This window comes from Eptatretus burgeri, chromosome 1 (assembly GCF_056783735.1).
Source record: "Eptatretus burgeri isolate ZD-2024b chromosome 1, Ebu_testis_v1, whole genome shotgun sequence".
Lineage (NCBI taxonomy): Eukaryota > Metazoa > Chordata > Myxini > Myxiniformes > Myxinidae > Eptatretus > Eptatretus burgeri.
This window is the reverse complement of record NC_140961.1, coordinates 54,297,809-54,318,968: the sequence shown is the minus strand read 5'-3', so window position 1 is coordinate 54,318,968 and position 21,160 is coordinate 54,297,809. Positions and strand designations below refer to the sequence as shown.

The 21,160-nt window shown below is 42.4% G+C and overlaps 1 protein-coding gene across 3 annotated transcripts in view; it reads left to right on the top strand.

The window, feature by feature from the left end:
- The first annotated feature begins 3,935 nt into the window (after positions 1–3,935).
- Positions 3,936–21,160, top strand: part of LOC147034511 (arf-GAP with dual PH domain-containing protein 1-like) — a 77,806-nt gene continuing 60,581 nt past the window's right edge. Inside the window, exon 1 of one of the 3 annotated variants that reach the window (XM_085884677.1) lies at positions 3,936–3,957. Coding sequence is in view for 1 of the 3 variants with exons in the window: in XM_085884669.1 (XP_085740795.1) it covers positions 5,990–6,062 (73 nt within the window). In the remaining 2 variants the exon portion in view is untranslated. Of the gene's footprint in view, positions 3,958–5,737; positions 6,063–9,193; positions 9,216–21,160 lie in introns of those variants that run through there. The other 2 variants (XM_085884669.1, XM_085884660.1) reach the window with 2 other exon arrangements.

Below are 21,160 nucleotides of genomic sequence, written 5' to 3'. Positions count from 1 at the left end.
CCACCAAACCTCTATGTGGTGTTGAGCGAGACCTTGTTTTTCACAGGCTTTGCTCCTGGACCAACTGAAGCCCTGAATGGAAGGGTAGAATTGAACAGCCTCAAAGGTATTTTCACAAACGTGAGCATTTAATGATGTGCATTGCCATCATTCTCTGTGGGACTTCCATAACTTCAGGCCCAGTTATGTTTAGTTTTTGCAGCTATAACAGATTTTTCTGCGCATTGCTATGCCTTTGTACGTACGGTTGTGGTTTGCTTTCTGAAAGGTGATTATTTGTTTTAACCTTGCAGTTCTTGCATGTGTTGTTATTTCCTTTGTGATGTTTGGGATGGTACCCTTGGTTATATTTTTGTATGTCATGCGATCTACTCACCCCAAGCTATGGTTTTAGTTTTGCCGGGTTCATGTAATTTTGAAATTCATTTTTTCATGTCTAAGAATCTGTGAAGTGTTATGTGTAAATGTTTTTGTTGGCTTCTTGTATATCATGGTGAAACTTTTCAGTGAGAGTGAATTCAAGGTAAAAACAGACTTTCTGTCCTTGTGTCATGATTGATATTTGCAGGGTTCAAAACAAATTTTTAAAAAAATTAGGAAAAAAAAAAACTGCCTAACTTAATTATTTTTTGGTGACCGTTTTTGTTTTCAGGGACTCTTTCTTTTTCACAACAGCCAATGGTCTTATTTACATTAGTCTGGACTATTAGATCATTTTGATTTATTTTTCTATGCGTCAAAAACAAGACTGATCGATCAAATTTACATTCTTCAAATGAAACTATTCTAACTTGATAATCTTCCACTTACCATCAGCTGCATTGTGACATTAGCTCTGACTGTGTCCTAATGCCGAATATTTCTTGATGGTGGTTGTGCCAGAGATGAAATGGTCAGAGCTGACTGCTCCCTGGCCACTATCCGAGTCGGTGCGTGGTCCGCCACGACAGACCTTGCAGTGTACTTACAACCTCCCATCACTGGTTGGTTGTGTCCCAATCCTGTCCAGGTTCCATGCATTTATGGTGGTTTCATTGGAAACAGGCTTCTTATTGGTAACGATGGTAGATGTATCCATCTGTTTCAGAAGATGAGCTCAAATGGGGCTTTTGAAGTTGATATAGTGCCGGTGGGTTGCTCAGGTTTTGGTCGAAGCAGAAAGCTCACAGTCTTGGCGATCACCCTTCCCTTTCCAGAGAGGGACAACAAGGCCCCTCTTTAAGTCAGTTGGGATGGTGTCTGTGTTACAAACAGAGCACAGAACTGCATGCATTGACATGAGTACAGCATTTCCACCAGCCTTGAGAAGTTCAGCATGGATGCCACAGATCCCAGGAGGTTTACCCCCCATTTCAACCGGTTCACCACAGCCTGTGTTTCCACAAACGAAGGTGGATCACAGTTGATAGGAGGGTCAGCAATCGGGATAGTAACACCCCTGACATCCAACTCATCAGCTGGTGGATCAGTCTGGTACAGCCGCTCACAGTAACTGGCCCAGTGGGCCTTCACTTCGGACTCTTCTGTCAAGAGCCAATCACCTTCCACTCTAACTGCAGTAGACCGAGGGACAGTCTTGGAGGAACGCAATGCGTGAATTCCCCTGCAAGCAGGACGAGAATCACTTGACCACAGGTAATGCTGTACCGCCTCACAGATTCCTCACACACAGGCCTCCTTGTCCACCCTCAGCACACGTACAGGTTTACGCCTCAACTGCCTGAACAGCTCAGCTCTGCCATTCAGCTTGGCCCTGAGACTCTCATTAATGGTATCCAGTGTCCCTTGAGAAACAAAATTCTTCTTCACCCGATGGTGAGTTCCAAGACATCCACTGGCAACATCGAGGACTGTGGTCTTGAAGGCACTCCACAACTCTTCAGGATTCCACAAAGCACCCAGACCCCCCCAAATCCTCACTCAGCCTGTTCACAAACTCCTCAGTGACCCTCTCATCCTTGAGCTTGCCAACATCCAGCCTAGGCAGGGATGGGACCATTCTCCTGGATTTATGCTGAAACTTCAGAGTTGCTACAACAAACCGGTGGCCAGTATTGAGGAACTGAGCACTCCGGGAGACCCTGCAGTACTGGATCTTCCTCCAGCGACCATCACTGAGCACATGGTAAATCTTCTTTGCCACACCGCCAGCGTTAGAATACCAAGTCCAGTGATGAGCCTGTGGGTGCTGAAACCATGAACGAGCCACTCTAAGTCTATGACTTCTTGCAAAGTCAAGGAACTTAGTGCTATTCTGTTTTACAGTTCTAGACCCATAGGGACCAACACATGTCTCATAACCTTCCCTATCAGTTTCAGTCGATGCATTGAAATCCCCCAAGACCAGAAGAGTATCTCGCCTGGGATACTGAACAACCACAGACTCGAGCGTGGCATAGAATGCATTCTTCATTCACTCGCCTGAGTCAGAGCATATACAGAGACCATGGAAATGACACCCAAGGAGTGACGGATTCTTTGTCTCATGATACGCTTGTTGACCGGTGTTACCTCAATTATCATTGCAGTCAGCTTGTTAGATGCAGCAACAGCAACTCCTTGGGCATGGAAACCATCAGAGTGACCAGACCAATAGTAGGTGTAACCACCCACCATGATCTCACCACAATCCGGTCTCCAAACCTCAGAGAGAGAGCTGCAATCCCGATGTCCAAACGCTTGAGCTCAAAAGATAACAGAGACAGGTGATCATCCTCTCTTATGGATAGGACATTCCAAGCACCCACCTGAAGGGACCGCCTCAGGTTAACCCAAGGAGACCGCCGTCTGGTGGACGACATCTGAGCACCACCCCGACACACACGTTGGGGACTCGTCGCAACATATTGGTAAAACCAGTAGGGGACTAATAAGTAATCAAGTAACTGAGGCACAATAATCAAACAAATCAACAAAGCAGAAACAGTAAATCAGGGCACAAATAACAAGTCAAGAGGAACCAAAGAATAACAATAATCAATACTAATAACAAGAATGGAATCAAATGGCAGGAAAAATTGAAACAAACAGAATATGCCACAAAGGGCAAGATTTGAAAACCAAAGGAAGCCTCAACACTAACCCATGGTATCAGACACCTAAGTCTGACTAAACAGACAAAAGATGGGACGCGAACCCCCCCCCCCCCCCCGAAGCAAACAAAGGAAGGACACCCTAAACAGATCTCCAAGTGAGTCCTTTTTTTCTTTGATTACCGGAATCAACAAATGACTGCTAACTGCAGTCAGAATCATGCAAGCACAAGACTCAGAGAGAAACCAGTCCACCTCTGGAAAAAGGAGGATAGAAAAGGTCAATCAAACCAAAGCAAAATCAAGATCTAACAAAAGAAAACCCAACTGCCCTTGTCCCCCCAAGGCCAAGCTCACGAGAGACCCGCCCAAGAGTGAGGCACCACCAGGAAGCCAACGGCTATCTGAGCTGTCTCTGAGACATGAGTGAACCTATGAGAATCACGGTCAAACAGTCCCGCAAGCCCTCCTGCCGGAACATCCCCAACCTTTCCAGGCCCGGGCAACAAGCTCGGTCGGGGACTGCAGCTGAGCATCACGAGCATCCCTGCTGCGCCCTCTGAAGAGTACTTCCCCTTCGAGTCACCTTCGTGCACATCCTTGCTTATTTTCTCAAAAAAACCCACCTGGACCTGCCCGATAAGGAATTGAATATCAGACTGCATCGACACTTGCGTGGAGTGAATATGTCGGAATAGTTACACAATGCATCAGATTTCATTATTTTTCTTAGTGGGGATGTGTCTGAAAACCTTTCCTGTACAAATAAATGCCACACTAAGGGATCTGATATGCTAGGTAATCGTGTTAAAGGGACTACATCTGATATGCACTGATGCCGGCAGATACGGGACTTGTCTGGTATGGAGGAGCGGTCGTGTTGCGGTTTTGGAAGACCCCGAGGAGACACATACAACACATAAAGGTTCCATGGTGTAGTTATGTCTGCAGCAATTTTGTTTCGCTAAATTACCTCTCCCATCATATCAGTGGACAGGGAAATGCATTGTGTTTATACAGAAGATTTGAACTCCCTTTGTAATTCTTCTCTTTCCAATTCCCCTCTCTTCTCATCTCCCTTAGTTCTGGTTCTGGGTGTTGAGAGCACTTGTTCCCCATCTGGGGTGATTAATTTACTGGGTAGGTAAAGCAGAGCAAGACACTAGACATCCATCCATCCATTGGGACCATATTCTGCACAGAGCATTCGTGCTGCCCAAGTAGGCTCCCAGGCGATTGGGCACAATCCTGGACAAGTCACCACTCCAACACAGGGTACTCAAATGGTTCAATCATCCCAGCAAGCTGATACTCATTTTGCCAACCTTAGAAGGATGACAGGCAAAGTCAATACCACCTGGTATTAATTCAACAGCTGAGCAGGATTTGAACTCAGGACCGCGGGATCCCAAACCCACCACAATAACAATTAAGCCAACACCAGACACGAGACACTGGACCCTTCCTAAATTAAGCATCTTCGACAGCGCCCATCATGCTTCAGAGTTATCTGCAGCTCATCAACTTCAGTATCATCAGTTGGGAAGCAGGTCTGAGTACTGACCACACGACCCACATGACCCACACTGTTTCTGGGGCACTCACTGCCAACCATAGGGAAGAGAGTGGCATCTCCATAATGTGGGAGAATTGCATGCTCATCCAGTGGGGGCACCAAGATGGCTCAAATGGCAGAGCACTGCTACAGTTGGGATCTTTAACACCCACCAACTAATGACGCCAAGTTTAACAAGGGACACACTGATGAATCACCTTCCCTGTGAAACACCAGGATGACAGTTTATAGTTGGGTTGGGAATCGAACTCGGGCTCACCAGCTTCAAGACAAATGTGTGTACCTCTTGGCACACATATATATATTTTTGCATATGTATACTGTCTAGTCTCGTGAAATCTAAAAAAAAAAAGGCAAGTTAAATCAATAAAATACAATCTATATGTCAACACTCTACATATGAAACTAATCTGACAGCACATGATGGAGCCCCCTAGATTTTAACAGAATGTTAAGTTTATGACTAACGGAAAGAAATACAGAAAATCGATCAAGTCAATGTGTGGAAAAGCAGAGGCATCACGAGCCAAATGCTGTAGCTCTCTCTTGTGCAACAGTGTATATTTGTATTTCGTCGTTGTTATCAAATGCATTTTGGACCAGGATGCAATTTCAAAATTGGCTCGTTGGTTTGCACCATTGTTCTGGTGCGGCTTCGCTACTGATCCAGTTTCGTTGCGCATTCGGGATACAGCAACGTTGTTGTTGTCCAGGGTACCAGCGATAACTCAGCAACTCTTTGCCGAAAGACATCTGGGGTCTTCAAAATTCCTCCCTCCAACTAATGCGAGCAGGTAGGACACCCAGATTAACGTGTATGCGAGGGACGGTGCACTTTGTATTGCAACGCCCTTCCTGCAAATGCACCACATTCCGACACTTCTCGTCCGTTCGGGAATCTAACCCAGGTTTGACAGCTCGGCAAAAGGTAAGCGCTATCCCTGCATCCCGGCATTCTCTAAAGTCTTAATCAGACCAATTTCGACCACGATACTCAGATTCTAGGATTCCGATAGTCAAGGCGCTGCATCAAATCAGATGCTTGAAGATGGGGAGGTCAAAAAAAAGAGATATGAGAACTGAAGTACAACGAACATGCAAAGAGGGAGGGAGGGCCACCATTCGTGCAAGCCAGTGTACAGGAACGCGGAACAAGGCGGTTCCCGTTTTATCCTCCCCTCGTCTCTCCCCGTCACTGAACACCCATCCAGCGCCATAATCTCTCGGGTATCCCTTCCCGATTTTACAGTCCATTCAAGCAAGCTCGGACGCAAGGGAGCAGTGCTCGGTTTTCCCGGCAGACAAGCCGTGGTTGCTGGGTGGTTCGCCATCTGGCACGGTACAGTCTCTTTTGCCCGTACACCTGTCCACTGCCGGTCCAATGGCTCAGCGGAGGCTGCTCGAGCTCCTCCGGCTTCCAGGAAACAATGTGTGCGCCGACTGTGGTGCACCAGGTACAGCAATTTATTATCATTATTATTATTATTATTATTATTATTATTATTATTATTACTCTCTGTTATCATTATGATCGTAGGAGTGATAAAATGGTTTTGCAGCATTTAACCATTTCTCTTACAGACCAGTTTTTATATGATTTACCTTATTATATAAAGCATCAAAGCGGACCGGTTCAGTGCAGTCCAGCATGTCCACCTAATGCAGGTAAAGGCTTATTGTATGGCAAACCACAGATGCCTAATTTGGTGAGAAGACCGGCACGCAACTACCTCTTCTTTTTTGAAAGAAACACAGCTGGGATTTTTTAAATAGGGCTGGTAAGATGGCCATCCAGTGTGTGGTCCATCCCTCGAATGGACGTTAAGCCGGATGTCCCCGTCTGCTCTCATTAATCGGTGGAGGTTAAAGATCCCACGGTGTCCTTCGTGAAGAGTATGTGAGCTTTCGCCGGGCACCATGAACAAATTCCAAATTCCTGTCCTTACGACTTAGTTGATCGTCAGGCCTGGCCAGCTTGTTCGTGAAAGACGTGAGCCAAATTTACTTCCCCATGAACATGGGATTAATTGTTGTGGTTTCAAGAAGAAAAAGACAGTGGGATCTTTGACATTCAAATGTAAATACCAACCTGGTATTTCTTTCAGAAAGGTGTCGTGCTGCAACCCACCTTTCCCAACTCTGTTGCTTCTCTGTGCCTTCCCCCCACTCCAAATATCTGTCCTCCACATCTCCTTTCTTATTCAAGTCCTCAACCCCTAACCACCCCAGGTCTGCAGCTCCCCCTTTCCTCTTAAAACCCTCAACACGCCCATGCAAAGCCCAAGTCCTCAACACTTCTCCCCCCCCCCCACCTGCTCCCAAGCCTCAACTCTCCTATCCCAACTCTGTCTCTTCTCTGCCCCACCCTCCACTCTCCCTTTTTTTTTCTTCAACCCCTCCCCTTCCCCTCCTCCCTCTCACCCCCCCCCCACATACTTCCCAACGCCAAGTCTGCATAATAGTCATTAACTGTTAAGATTGCTCAGGTTTGTCGGTGAAGTCAATCCACAAAAAGGACATTATTTGTTGGACGGAATTGACTAATTAATTTGCGAATATATTATTTTTTTACTTCTGGTATGTGTGTGAACCAACGACTCTGAGCTTATACACCACCAGTGTGCAGAACAAAAATGCACATAACTCAAAATTGCGTAAATATAGATATTTGTAGACCGCAACATGCACTGTACAGACCTAATACCTTTTAAATGAGGTATCATCCACCATTATATGTGCTGTCGTATATATATATATATATATATATATATATATATATATATATATATATATATATATATATATATATATATATATATATATATATATATATATATCTTGTTATGGATCCGGGGTTCAAGTTTCGCCACGACGGGAAGTGTGCGAGTTCCTCCTGAACACCCAGTCCTGAAGCCACCGGGCATGAATAACTTCATGCTCTCATGTTTTGTTAAGCAACCACGAACACCGATTGGTACTGCCAATCCTGGAAGGGTTTTACTGCTTTGCATGGTATCTCACCTGTGGACCGACACCACAGGGGGGTCTCGTGACCTCAATGCACACACGAATTACTGCCGAGCGATACAGTGAGTGTGTACTGGCTAACAAGAGCAAATCACGTGGGGTAGAACTTCCCGGCTAACACTAACATGCGGACTACGCTGAACTAATGGAGGAAAGACAGATGAACTGGTCGGAAACATCTCAAGCCTTGACACGCACATTTATTTAATCAACACACTCATTTACAATTACACGTAAAAGATATTTATTTACAATCAAACAGCATATTAATTCACCGTCAAATCAAGCACAATAATGGATATTTACAATCAAAGCAACGGAAGCACATTCAAATGATACATGAGGAAAGTAATTACCTTAAAACTTATGAAGCCCACTTAAAACAAACTTATCTATCGCTACATACAAGACATGACATGTCATCAATCAACCAGGAAAGACAGGTGAGAATATGAGAAAATGGAGAGAAGAGTGGAGTTTCGTATGTGTCAGTGGTGTGCCAGTTTGATGTGCACAGATGGTTGGGAACCGCCAAGTTTATGGGTTGCTACAGAGGAGACATGTAGATGATCAACGCTCCATGGAACTGTCGATACAGTTACACAATGTCAGTACAATTTTAGAACATTTATTCACATACAAGACACATTTATTATGCATGCATAGGAGCTTCTGAACAGACAAAGCATTCCAGAAATCTCAACACGATTGGAGAATCTTCGTCTTTATACAGTTTCCAGTAAGACACATTTTTTTAATTTTCTGACGCTGACGCCAGTTTGCCTGGTCTTGACAATTTCCAAGTGAACCTTATCTTCAGTCTTCTTTGACAGCTCCTGCTTAAATGGTTGGAACACATATTCAAACCCAGACATATTAACCGCACAGAAGGCAAGAATGACATCAAATATCAACTCTAATGGCCATTAAAACAAGTTTCCATCCTCTGGAGGTTAAAATTGTCAGTCTGCTTCTCCCAAAACTGGGAAGATATATTATCTTGAAGCGACTAGAGCTTAGTGGATACATCTGGACATTTTCTGAAATCCACATTTAATTCCAATTTGTTTGTGTCTTTTATAAAAATTCTTTCGATAGTTTCACATGACAGGCAATTCTTCTTTATATTCAACTTACTGGCAAAGTCACAACCTGTTAACACTTTTAATATACAAGTGATCTTTCCATACAGAGGAAAAATATAATTATGTTAATTCCAAATGTTTACATACTTAAAAAGAATCATATCATATTTGAGTACATTTTATTTCAGGATTAATATATTTTATTTTAAAAGCAAGTTTTAATCATCATCAATTAATTTATTTTATCACCCCCAAACCCATCATGATAAAATGTATCTACAGAACCCATTATCACCTCATTTGGAGATGCCGTGTACAAGTAGGAAGAGCTCTAAACCACGCCCATGCCGGACCAGACAAAAGGCAGGCACACGCCAGCGAGAACAGAGCCACCAAAAAAAAACAGAGCCACCCTGTCTCCCACTGTTGGAGTCTTCCCCTCCATGGCACTTAGCTGGAAGGACACGTCCTCATCAACAAAACCAAAGACATCATGTAATTTGGTAACAACACTTGTGAACACTCGCTGCTTCTGTGGTTGGGGCTGAGCCTGGAGTTGCATGTAGGAAAATGCATCCTCAAACTTTGAACGCTGGAACCATTGCCCTTCCAAGTGTCCATTCCTTTCCCTTATTTCCTCCCTTTGTTCAACAATTTTGTTTCCCATTTCCCTCATTTTATTCCTTTGTTCATCAATTTGTCCCTTCACCCAATCAATTTGCCTCCTCCATTCACTCTTCATTCATTCCATCACTTTATCCCCATGTTGATTTTGTCTCCTCATTTCCTCTCCAATTCCTTTTCAATCATTCATTCCTTTCCCTTATTTCCTTTCTTTGTTCCAACCTGAACTGGAGAGCCAACGCACTCGTTTTCTGACTCGATGGCCCAGGAATTGGGAAGGTTCCTACCCTGATCGTCATCTCCTGGCTCTAACCCCGGCTCGCTTCCTTCATCCTTACTATCTTCCCACCGAACCGCCATCTATTGCACGTCAAATATCTCCCACACGCGTTTAATATCCTCAGAAAAAGAAGAAAAAAAATCCAAGCGGTCTTTTCTCTTGACACCAATTAACTACACAATTTGTACCTCGGCCCTACAACCCAACTCCCTCAATGGTAGAAAGGTGATCTTTTCAAAATTTAGATTCCCAATTCTTTTCTTAATTTTTTTTTAATTGAAGCTTAGCTCACTCCGACACCAAATGTCATGGTCCCGAAGGATTCAAAAATCCCACTCTCGATCGACATTTGAATTGCACGACCTGACAACAATTATTATGATCAACAATTTTGTGTCCCCTGTGAAATGTTTGTTCAGAGTTCGAATCCTGCACTCCCGAGGGAGTGCAGGGGTTCATATCCCACTCCTGATCCACAAATGTCGTGGTTGTGGTGGTTAGGTTAATTCCCCTGACCCAATTATCGTGGACGGGCAGTTAACACCGACCAGGCCGGATCACCGAGCGGTTTTCCTTGGAAGCGAACACGTGATCCTCGGAGGTTATCGTGTGTGCAGGACGGTTAACGGCTAAGATGTACAAGAGGCATTCACCAGGACGGTAGCACAAGGGCTTGTTACTCTAACCCACAACAGATACAAGCAACTTAAATAAATACGGGTTTTTAATGAAAATCAAACGCTTACAATGGTAATAATTCAAGGTGTAATAATAAAAACAGAATGTAAGGTAAACTAAGTCTAATTTCCAATTTGAGGTGCCTCCACACTCAGACACAAAACGGACAAGAGGAAAAGCATAAATTATTTTTTTTCAATCCTCCCTTTCTCCCAACACTTAGCTTCAGGTCCAGAAGTGATCTTTTAGGACGTGACGATCAAACCATGTCGTCTCTCGCGGTGGGAAACGCATAAAAGGCTATTCGGAGATGGCACTCAACTTCAGGGCTCATAAACCGCTATGTAGCTTCTTCTAATGAGCAAATATGCCGACCGTTCCTCTCTTGCACCCGGTCTGTTCACAACGATCGCCCACGCGACGAGACGATTTCTGAGACCACGTGATCAGGCCATGAGGCACGCTCTCCTTCCCTCCTCAGAAACGTACACACTTCAGAGCTCAGCCAAACAGTCAATGGCTAGCGTCTTACTCCAGCACGCAGGCAAATTCACACAGCACGAACATGAGAATCGTACCACCTTCTTCGTCCTGTTGAGGCGAAGCAACTGTCATGACCTTCTCTTCCAACCGCCATCTCCTCACTCAAGTCACATTCTTAACCGCATCCCTCACACCCAAAACTCAACCCAACAAAACCATCTCCTCTTTCTCCTTGCTTCTCACATCACGCCCATCAATCATCCACCCCAGGCATGGCTTGTTGCCACGAAACCGGAAATGTGGGGATTCTGCCTGCTCAGCACTTTTGGCTCGCTTTTTGTTTTAATGATGCGATTCCTGTTATTGCTGGCTTGTAAATGCAAAAACGTAGGAAAAGGTCACAGGGCTAATCATATACTGGGACAAATTAGTCTTCAACCCTACCTAATTATCACAGTACCAACCCCCGTGTGGTGACAAGTAACACTTAAGCTCAAAGTTTCCCTACTTCATTTACATCGAGATGTCTCCTTCACATCCACGGACCAGGCATACCCCCTCACTTTTGGGGCTCGCCCCATCAAACCTGCAGTGGAACGTTTTTTGGGCCCCAACGGATGTCCTAATGAGGGTGGGAGGTTTCATAAATACCTCAATACAATTATGATTTTGACTTTTGATCTGTATGCAACTGCTCCCGATCTGGAAGTAAACACAATCTTGGGTTCCACAGAAACATTCACTGCTTTGATATCACAATATAATTGTGATTTTGAGTTTCCACCCAAATGACCCCACCTTTATCCATTCTAAAGTCGGTGGGAGGTTTCATAAATTTCTTAATACAATTATAATTTCAATTTTTGATCCATACAAAGTGTTTGGTATCCGCCTTTTCTCACCATAAGATTCATCTGAATTGGGTGTCGTGTGAGAATGGCTTCTTTATTCATTGACCTCAAGAGTGTTTGTCATATTGTGTTTTGTTAAGTTAATGTTATAGTATTAATTTGTGATCGGAATGATACTGTTTGGAATGAAAATATAGAGAGATTGAGTTTAAAGCAGAATGAGGACATTATGTGAGTTTCCACCTGTGACATTTGCAGATTCAGCATGTGCAGTTTCACCATTGTGACATCATAGAAATATTACCCACCTTACTTCTGTTGGGGTCAGTTTCAGTAAGTTTTTATCCCCCACCGTGTGGCGGAAGGGGGATATTGTTGTCACCCAGGTCGTCCGGCTGTCCGTCTGGCTGTCCGTCCGTCCGTCCGGGCGTCAACATTTATAGCTGTGAGTGCGATAACTCATAAACTGTTCGCCATATCGATTTGAAATTTGAGTCACACATGTACCACCTGAAGAGGAAGAACCCTATTGATTTTGGTCGTGGCTGGATCCAAGATGGCCGACTGGGGCGGCCATCTTGAAAAAAATGTTTTTTGTAATAAATGGAAAACCGCTTATCTGATTATAATTATTTTTGGTTACTACGTTCCTTACCCTTGGGGAACATTTTTGAGATGATGGCCAAATGGTGTCTTGTTTCCAATTCACCTCCCTCATTATCTGGAATGTGTATGACCTTTTTCATTCAATGGCGGGGATTCCCCATCTCTGATGGTATATTTTGAGTTTGCAGTCATGAGTTGGCTGCACAATGGAACAGCTGTAGAGGCAATTGAAAAGGAAAAGTGATTTTGTGGAAGAACAAGGTGCATGTTTAAACAACTGGAATTGGGAAGAAATAAAGTATATATATATATATATATATATATAGAGAGAGAGAGAGAGAGAGAGAGAGAGAGAGAGAGAGAGAGAGAGAGAGAGAGAGAGAGAGAGAGAGAGAGAGGAGAGAGAGAGAGAGAGAGAGAGAGAGAGAGAGAGAGAGAGAGAGAGAGAGAGAGAGATATATATTGTTGTGGTCTAAGCTTGCAAAGGGTTAACAGTGAGTATTTAAATTCTTCTTTCAAGCTTGTTATTAGCAATTATGATACGTGGGAATTTTACTGGAAATCATGTATGCTGGTGTAATTATACATTTGTTCAATCTGTTTCGTATGTGAATTATCAAAATACATTAAAAAGTCTGAAAGACATGACATGGTCAGATAATTTGATCCTGGATGGTTATAAAATTACTGCAATGTAAAAATCTAGGGCATCTCATTGCTTCGTTATCTCTGAATGATGCAGTGAGACTTGGAAATATTTTTTTGTCTTTTGTGATTTTGCTCACATGCAGAACTTTCTAACGATATGATACAACAACGTGGGTCACCCGATTAAGATCGGGTTATTTAGACTTTAGTAAACCATCAAGAAGATTGATGCTTAAAGCTGCAGGAAAAAATAATCCAAGAGTGCACCACAGCAATGATGGGCTAAATTCCCTCATAATCTGAAAGTCAAATAGTGTTTCCAACATAATTTTCAGCATTTAAACGAAAGAATGGCAATTCAAAAATGGTTAACCACAATTGTTGTGTTCCTGGATGCAAATTGGACTCACAAAAATAATTCTCGTGTATTTCTTCTTGTGGCTCTAGAACCAAACAAGATATTTAACACCTCTCCCCCCCCCCCCAGCATGATTAATAGTTAATATCATAAGTTTAAAAGTTTATTTTAAACTTCACCTCTGCATTCACAAGCCATAAATATGACCTTCCCATCACTGTTGAGAAGCACCCAAACCAGATATGTTGTCTCCCTCAAACTCTTTATTTGTGCAGAGGTACACCTTAGCTTTCTTTCAGGTACTTTTCAAAGTATTTTGGGCTTCTTTTAGAAGTTTAGTGAGCCATTTTATATAACATGTCCTATTGTGCATGCACTCTAGAGGTTCACATTCCCTGAATATCGCTATTTCTAGGGGTTTCTGTGCACGAGCACCGAGCATTGTGGGGAGGATTGCGGTATTTTGAAAGCCCTGTATTGGCCCAGGGGTATGGAATTATACAACATATTAGAACAGTACTCGGTGGAGCGCATATCTCCGTGAGGCTGCACAGTTTATGTTTGGTATCCCACTGATAGGTCGGATTTGGATTCGGACCTGAACCAAAATCTATTTGGCTTGTTCTTGTCACCTGACCAACTCATCCACCTACTTTGTCATAAGTTGTCCACATCTTTTTTAAATATCATGAAACACTCTATGTCGTTTTTGGTCCATCTCTCAATGATAAAGAATCACTTAAAGAGTTAAAAAAAAATTCACCTCTCGGATCCAGATTCGGATCTTCACAAAAATCGAATCAATTTGTCCTTGTCACACACCCAACCTCTCCACCAAATTTCATCCAAATCTGTTCACAACTTTTTGAGATATCCTGTTCACAGACAAATAAACAGACCTGTATTGAGATAATAAAATTAAGTTTATTTTCTTGAGTTATTAAGATCATGAAACTTACCTTTAACAATAATGATGATGATAAACTTTATCCAATAATGTGGTGGCGATGTTGATGATGGTGATAATAACCAGAGAGTTGGTGTCAAAGCCACCCAATGCTCGCCTGTTTATACATTTATCGTTTTTAAAAGACTAGTCTAATAATATTTTTTATAAAGCATTGCAGTGAAATCTGATCCAAATAATTTTAAAGCAATATATGTATTTGTATATTGTAATCAGCAAACAAGTACACATATTAAATGAATGGCAAGCGTCTAGTATAAACAGGCAAGCATAGGGTGGCTTTGACACCATCTTAGGTTGAAATTTTACAAACATTTAAAATCATTTGTTAATTTCAACTTCACGACACCAATAGTATACCCCAAAGGAACCTCCATGCCAAATATCAGCATCCTAGTACACATATTAAATGAATGGCAAGCTTCTAAATAACTTGCACCAAAAACTTTAACGTTGATATGCTCCAAAAAAGTTAAGTTCAAAACAGGTCAAAAATTTAAAACATTTGAAATTATTTTTTAATTTCAACTTCACTACATCAATAATATACCCCAAAGGAACCTCCATGCCAAATATCAGCATCCTCGTACACATATTAAATGAATGGTAAGCTTCGAAATAACTTGCACCAAAAACTTTAACATTTTCACGCTCACACTGACGCTCACTCTCACACCGGGGGTATCGCTATAGCTCTCTGTTCTTTGAACAGGCGAGCTAAAAACGAGTTGATGGTGATGATGATGTTGGGGATTTGAGGGGTTTATTGTATTGACAGCCCATGTTAATTAGGCGAATAAATGTAGAAAATACTTTGCCAACCTGCGGTTATTCGAGCACATTTATCGCAATCCACAAACCTTTCCTCAATAAATACATTGCACTAGAGCAAATCCACGAAGGAGAAACCCATTAACGGCAACCCTCTCTTGTACTTCATTTTAATAAAATAATGATTTTAAAGATCGTTTTAAAAAATCCAAAAGTTTAGCACTAATGAAGCAGTTTCATACACCAACCACCTTATACACTGTAATAAGATGACATTGAGTCGCAATTTAAGAGATGGAGGCTTTATTGATTGGTACATAGCCATTGTGGTGGCCTCCTCTTCACCACAATACACATTCCACACCCTCTAATGCTATATCTACTTTCATAAGAACGATTTGAGTCAGGTGTTAAAGGCCAATTTTTCAACATGACTGTGTTCACCACCATCTGTTTTTGAGGATTAAAAAAAAATCTAAAAACATTTTCCATAAAAGGGTAATTGCATCTCTTCTATTGGAATTGTAGATGGCGACTTGCAAACCGAGCCTCAAGGGCGGTGTACAGAAGCATATTTTTTTTTCAAAATAACAATAAATAATTCACTGTACGTGACGTGTAATGCACACAGAGTAAAACTAGTGTTCATTTACGTCCATAGGATATCTAATAAATAAAGAAGATATAAGCACACCTCACGCTAGGCCGAGGCTTCAGACTTTGGCACACTCACGAGGCTGTACCATTGAAACGAAATGTCCTAGTAGATGAAGAAAATATAGTAACATCTGTCCATGTAGTATTTTAAAATAACGCTTTTTCTTGCTACAAAACATCGCATCTTTCAGTCCCCTTGAATATATCAAATAAAATAACTCCAACCCATCATTTTTGATGGGCTTTCATACTAGTATCGAAATATAGCATTGTTCTTGGAAGTATTATGAATGCAGTTTCTGTTCTTCAGTTTTCAAGTATATAATTCAATTTAAATAAAGGTTTAAAGAGGTTTAAAGGCATATAAATAAATTGATTCAGGGTTTTACCTCTCTTTTCCCCAGTGTCGATTGCATCACCCGGTTTAGCATGTGAGTTCTTTGTGCCTGTTGTTTGTGTCATTTTTAACATCCTTCAAAACAGGACGTTTCCAGTTTGGAATGATTTTCAAATTTGTTTGACTGCCAGGCTGGCAGACAGAGTACAAAAGATTACCTCATTCCTCTCTTCACATGTCTGGTCTGGACGGATTCGGGGCCAAGGTACAGTAAAATGACAGACTTGTCTTCCATTCCAGTTCGTGTTAAAAATCCAACATTCAATTTAAATAAGTTGTTCCTCGATCATAAACTGACAAGACGGACGGACAGTAAATGAACCAATTGCTTTACCCCGCTTTTTGCTTCGTGTGCGTGGTGTCATCATGTTCAATGGAGACACAATCCATGTAGTCCCATGACATTTGAAACACTGCATAGAGATACTGTATGTACACACTATCAACCTGGAATAGCATGCATACTTTGAGGTTTCGAATCTGTAACCTATTTAAAATGGGGACAGGCAGGATAGCTTAGCATAATCAGCTTTAAGTTGTGTAGTCTGCATTTGATTCCCGACCTGACCATAATCGATTTGCTGGTGCTTCGCAGGTGTGGCATTGCATCAATGACTGCTCTGTACTTTGCATGGGCATTACGTGGGTGTCTCCGTCTGTGTTTGTGGAGGTTAAAATATTCCGATAAAAACCTGTATATCCAAAATCACAAGATCATTTAACAAAAGCCAGCCATTGTGTGCCTATGCCTTTGCCAAATTGATTTTCCTGCATTGACCACAAGTAGGAAGTAATGGGAAGCCACCCGGTGTACTCTCTACCATGAAATTGCTTTTGTAGCACCAAAGCTCAATCTGTAAATACAATGTTTGAAGGTGAGGCAACTTAAAGGCAATATATCAGCAATAATAAAATCATTGACAGCCCATGTGCCGCATCATATTGCCAAAGGCCTTAGTTGGACTACTGTGCATGCATGTTTATCCTAAATTTGCTGAGCAAAATTATTTTCACATGAGGAAAGTCAACAACACAATAAAAACTTGCAATTCGTAATGAAATTGATATGTAAATATTCACCACGGCCAATTTAAGCGAGCAGAATAAGTACCGCGATATAAGATTGCAGACATCACGGGGAAGAGAGAAGTCCTGATGTAAATCCATCACTCATGTAAATCCATAATTTAAATGCTGCACAACTATTTTTGATAGATATGAATGTACTTTTGACTTTGGCTCTTTATTATCAGGCACCAAACTTTCTAATTTATATCTCCTTCGTCTTCTTCTTTCATAAAATAAAATCGACTGATCCTGCTCCGCATCATCTTGCTCCGTCAGCATCTGGTGTAGGCTTGGAAACTAATTATTCACGATAAATTTCCAAGCACCGACATTCAACAAATATTCTGATTTTTAAAAAGCCAACAATATTCATCACTTTCAACCACACATTGTGCGTTCATATGACGAGTGTCTTTTTAGGAAATCTTGACGAGTCATTTATTGCGTAGTTGCATCATTTCAAAGCTGTTTCCAAAAATTACGACTGTGCCATTTCAGATACGTCTTTGTCAGTTGCCAATTCGACCAGCATTTGCCATGACAATAAATAAAGCCAAAGTACAAACACTACAAAGAGTTGGCCTTCACCTGGAAAAACCTGTGTTTTCACATCGACAACTACACGTCAATATATTTATTGTGTGCAACAGGAATTCACGGCATCAGTTACGATGGCACTCCACAATATCGCACATTTGCCAAAAATATCGTTCTCCTAGCAGCACACCTGGAGCATGCCAACAATTAAAACATTCTCAGCTTCGAAATCTACACCCGAATCAGACATCAACAATTTCATCTTCCAAAGGTCACGTCTACATCAATATTTATCTCTTCACAACATTAATGAACGTAAACTTACAGCCTGACTACGAGGCATAACAGGGTCAATAATATGCCAACATCAACAACCTAGCATGTATCAACAAATAATCACATTAACCAATTACTGATTGCCATTTCACCAGGTCCCTTTGTGAGTTACTTTTATAATAGAGATAATACTCATGAAGTATAATAAAAGTGTCTGGGCAGCAGGTGCAACCACTGAACCTTCTTTATTGAACTTCCTCATAGTTGTGGTAAATGCAATGTACCACTGAGAAATTATTGTAAACTACAAAAATGAAATCCAAATTATTTTTGGCAAGTCAAGGCCAAAGTAACATTTTTAGCATGAGAAAAATTCCAGCTCTGGAGGCGATGCCCTATAATGTCTAAATCCATCAGTCCGTCCTTCCCACTATACATGGACTCACGTTTGTAAGAAAAAAAAACACATTTCTTGTGTGACTTCCTCATTCCACCGATACTAATAAAGGCAATGTGTGTGTGTGTGTGTGTGTGTGTGTGTGTGTGTGTGTGTGTGTGTGTGTGTGTGTGTGTGTGTGTGTGTGTGTGTGTGTGTGTGTGTGTGTGTGTGTGTGTGTGTGTGTGTGTGTGTGTGTGTGTGTGTGTGTGTCCTCCATAACTCCAAAACTATAAAATATAACAGCCTGAAACTTTGCATGTATACGAAGAAAACTCCAATGAAGTGCAAGAATGAAAATTGGGTGTTTATGATAATTAAAACACCCCTTTTGAAGATAATTAACAGCATTATTTAATTAGATCCTTCATCAGGTGATCCTCGGCCATATCGTTCGCTGTGTCTTAAGGCATTTCCTGGGTAACCTCGCTGGAGTCTGAAGCCGCCATGTTTTTTGGCCTGGTCAACCATGCCTTGACCTTTTTTTTGTCTCCATTATCAAGGCTCGTATGGTAGGTAACACACAAAGCACTGCAAGGGGGGCATGAGATAAGAGGGGCAGGAGAGGGAAGGACAAAACAGTGGGGAACAGAGACATTAGGAGATCTGTGGGAGGGAGAGGGATGGGGTGGGGAACACGGGGTATAAATAGGAATTGAAGGTGAGAGGGAGAGAATACAAATAAAAACGATCATACACCGAAAGGGGAAGGACGGGTAGGCCTCAAGGAACCTGTTAAGACAAGGTCAACGAAAACTCACGAAATAGCATGATTTTTGAAACAAAACTGAACTTGGAACACACACGAAGCATGCAGGTGAGGAAATAAACAGTTAAACCGGGACAAATAACGACCGGAAACTAAACTTGGAGAAAGACAGCAGAGAGACCCTGCCGTCGCTCCAAACCCAAAACCAGAAGTCAAAAAGCCATAAGACTTGCAACAAGCCGCAATGATTTCTTCATGATAAAGTTTTTTTTTCTTCACTTTCCTCACTCATATCAAATGCCTGTTCATCATCACTATGAATCCCTGTATACATCGGTTTTGTAAGTAGGATCGTTTTCAAATTTGGAGCTTGGAGAGATTTCATGCATTATATGAGACGATTTCCCACGTTCTAATCTCACGGACTAATTAAAGTATATCATCGAAATATTATTTCGGTTTTGAAGATCGGATATCGTCCGCACTAAATAAGTGTCAAAATCTCCAGTGAAATCTGATAATTTAAACAAATAACGAGTCTTACAACTAAACTGATATACCTAATTACTTTTAGCAAGCAAGGCTATATGTTCCCTCCTCCATACACAGACAAGAAAATGTGAAATTTCCAAAGCATTAAACTTCTCTCTTTCTCCTGTTTGGAGAATTATGAGGAACCAAATATGTTTAGGAACGTAACTAAATTAACCAGCTTCATTGAGCTAAATGATTTTATGCATTCACTGACATACCGCGCACCCTGTCCCCCCCCCCCCCCCGAGGGAATGCCGATCCATAGCGTCTGCTAGATCTGTGTCTATATTTTCGGAGGTTCCGCAAGGTGCTCCACAGGGAATCAAAGCAAATCTGGTGAAGGAACGGACATTTTAAAATAAAGTTATAACATTTGTGTGGATTCCGAACCGATGTTCCACGGAACACGTGCACAGATGAGAAGGCGAAATGGTGGATTTTCTGCAATGTTTATTTCACGAGCTATTGAACTTTGTGATGTCTCCAGGGTTGTTTTGTATTAAGCTGCAACTCTTTTGTGGATGAAGTCATTTCATTACATTAATTCATTTTATTTCATTAACTGCTGTGTGTGCAGTTTAGACTTGTTTTGAAGTTAAAAAGATATTTTATGGGATGCAGCAAAAGCCTTACCATCCGTTCCTTGTCAAGCATTTAATTAGAGTGCTTGCCTGAGTGCTTAAGCCCACTTTCCAAGTGCTCATTATCAATAGCGGAACCCCATGACGTCGTTCTGAGTGAATCGTTCACTCTCTGCGGATGCTTTTACCATGCCACATCATTCAGTGTGAGTGGTTCTTGCTCCGTCACCCTGAGCGAGTGGTTCGTGCTCCCTCACCCTGAGTGAGTGGTTCGTGCTCCATCACCCTTTGCGAGTAGTTCGTGCTCCATCACCCTTTGCGAGTAGTTCGTGCTCCATCACCCTGAGCGAGTGGTTCGTGCCCCGTCACCCTGAGCGAGTGGTTCATGCTCCGTCACCATTTGCGAGTGGTTCGTGCTCCGTCACCCTTTGGGAATGGTTCCTGCTCCGTCACCCTGAGCGAGTGGTTCGTGCTCCATCAACCTGAGTGAGTGCTCTATCACCCTGAGTGAGTGGTTCGTGCAACATCACCCTGAGCGAGTGGTTCATGCTCCGTCACCCTGAGCAAGTGGTTCAGGCTCTATGGCCCTGAGTGAGTGGTTTGTGCTCCATCACCCTGAGCGAGTGGTTCATGCTCCGTCACCGTGAATGAGTGGTTTTTCTCCATCACGCTGAGTGAGTGGTTTGTGCTCCGTCACCCTGAGTGAGTGGTTCAGGCTCTATCGCCCTGAGCGAGTGGTTCATGCTCCGTCACCCTGAATGAGTGGTTTTTCTCCATCACCCTGAGTGAGTGGTTTGTGCTCCGTCACCCTGAGCTAGTGGCTCATGCTCTGTCACCCTGAGCAAGTGGTTCGGGCTCTGTCACCCTGAGTGAGTGGTTTGTGCTCCGTCACCCTTTGTGAGTGGTTCATGCTCCGTCACCCTGAGCAAGTGGTTTGGGCTCTGTCACCCTGAGCGAGTGGTTCATGCTCCGTCACCCT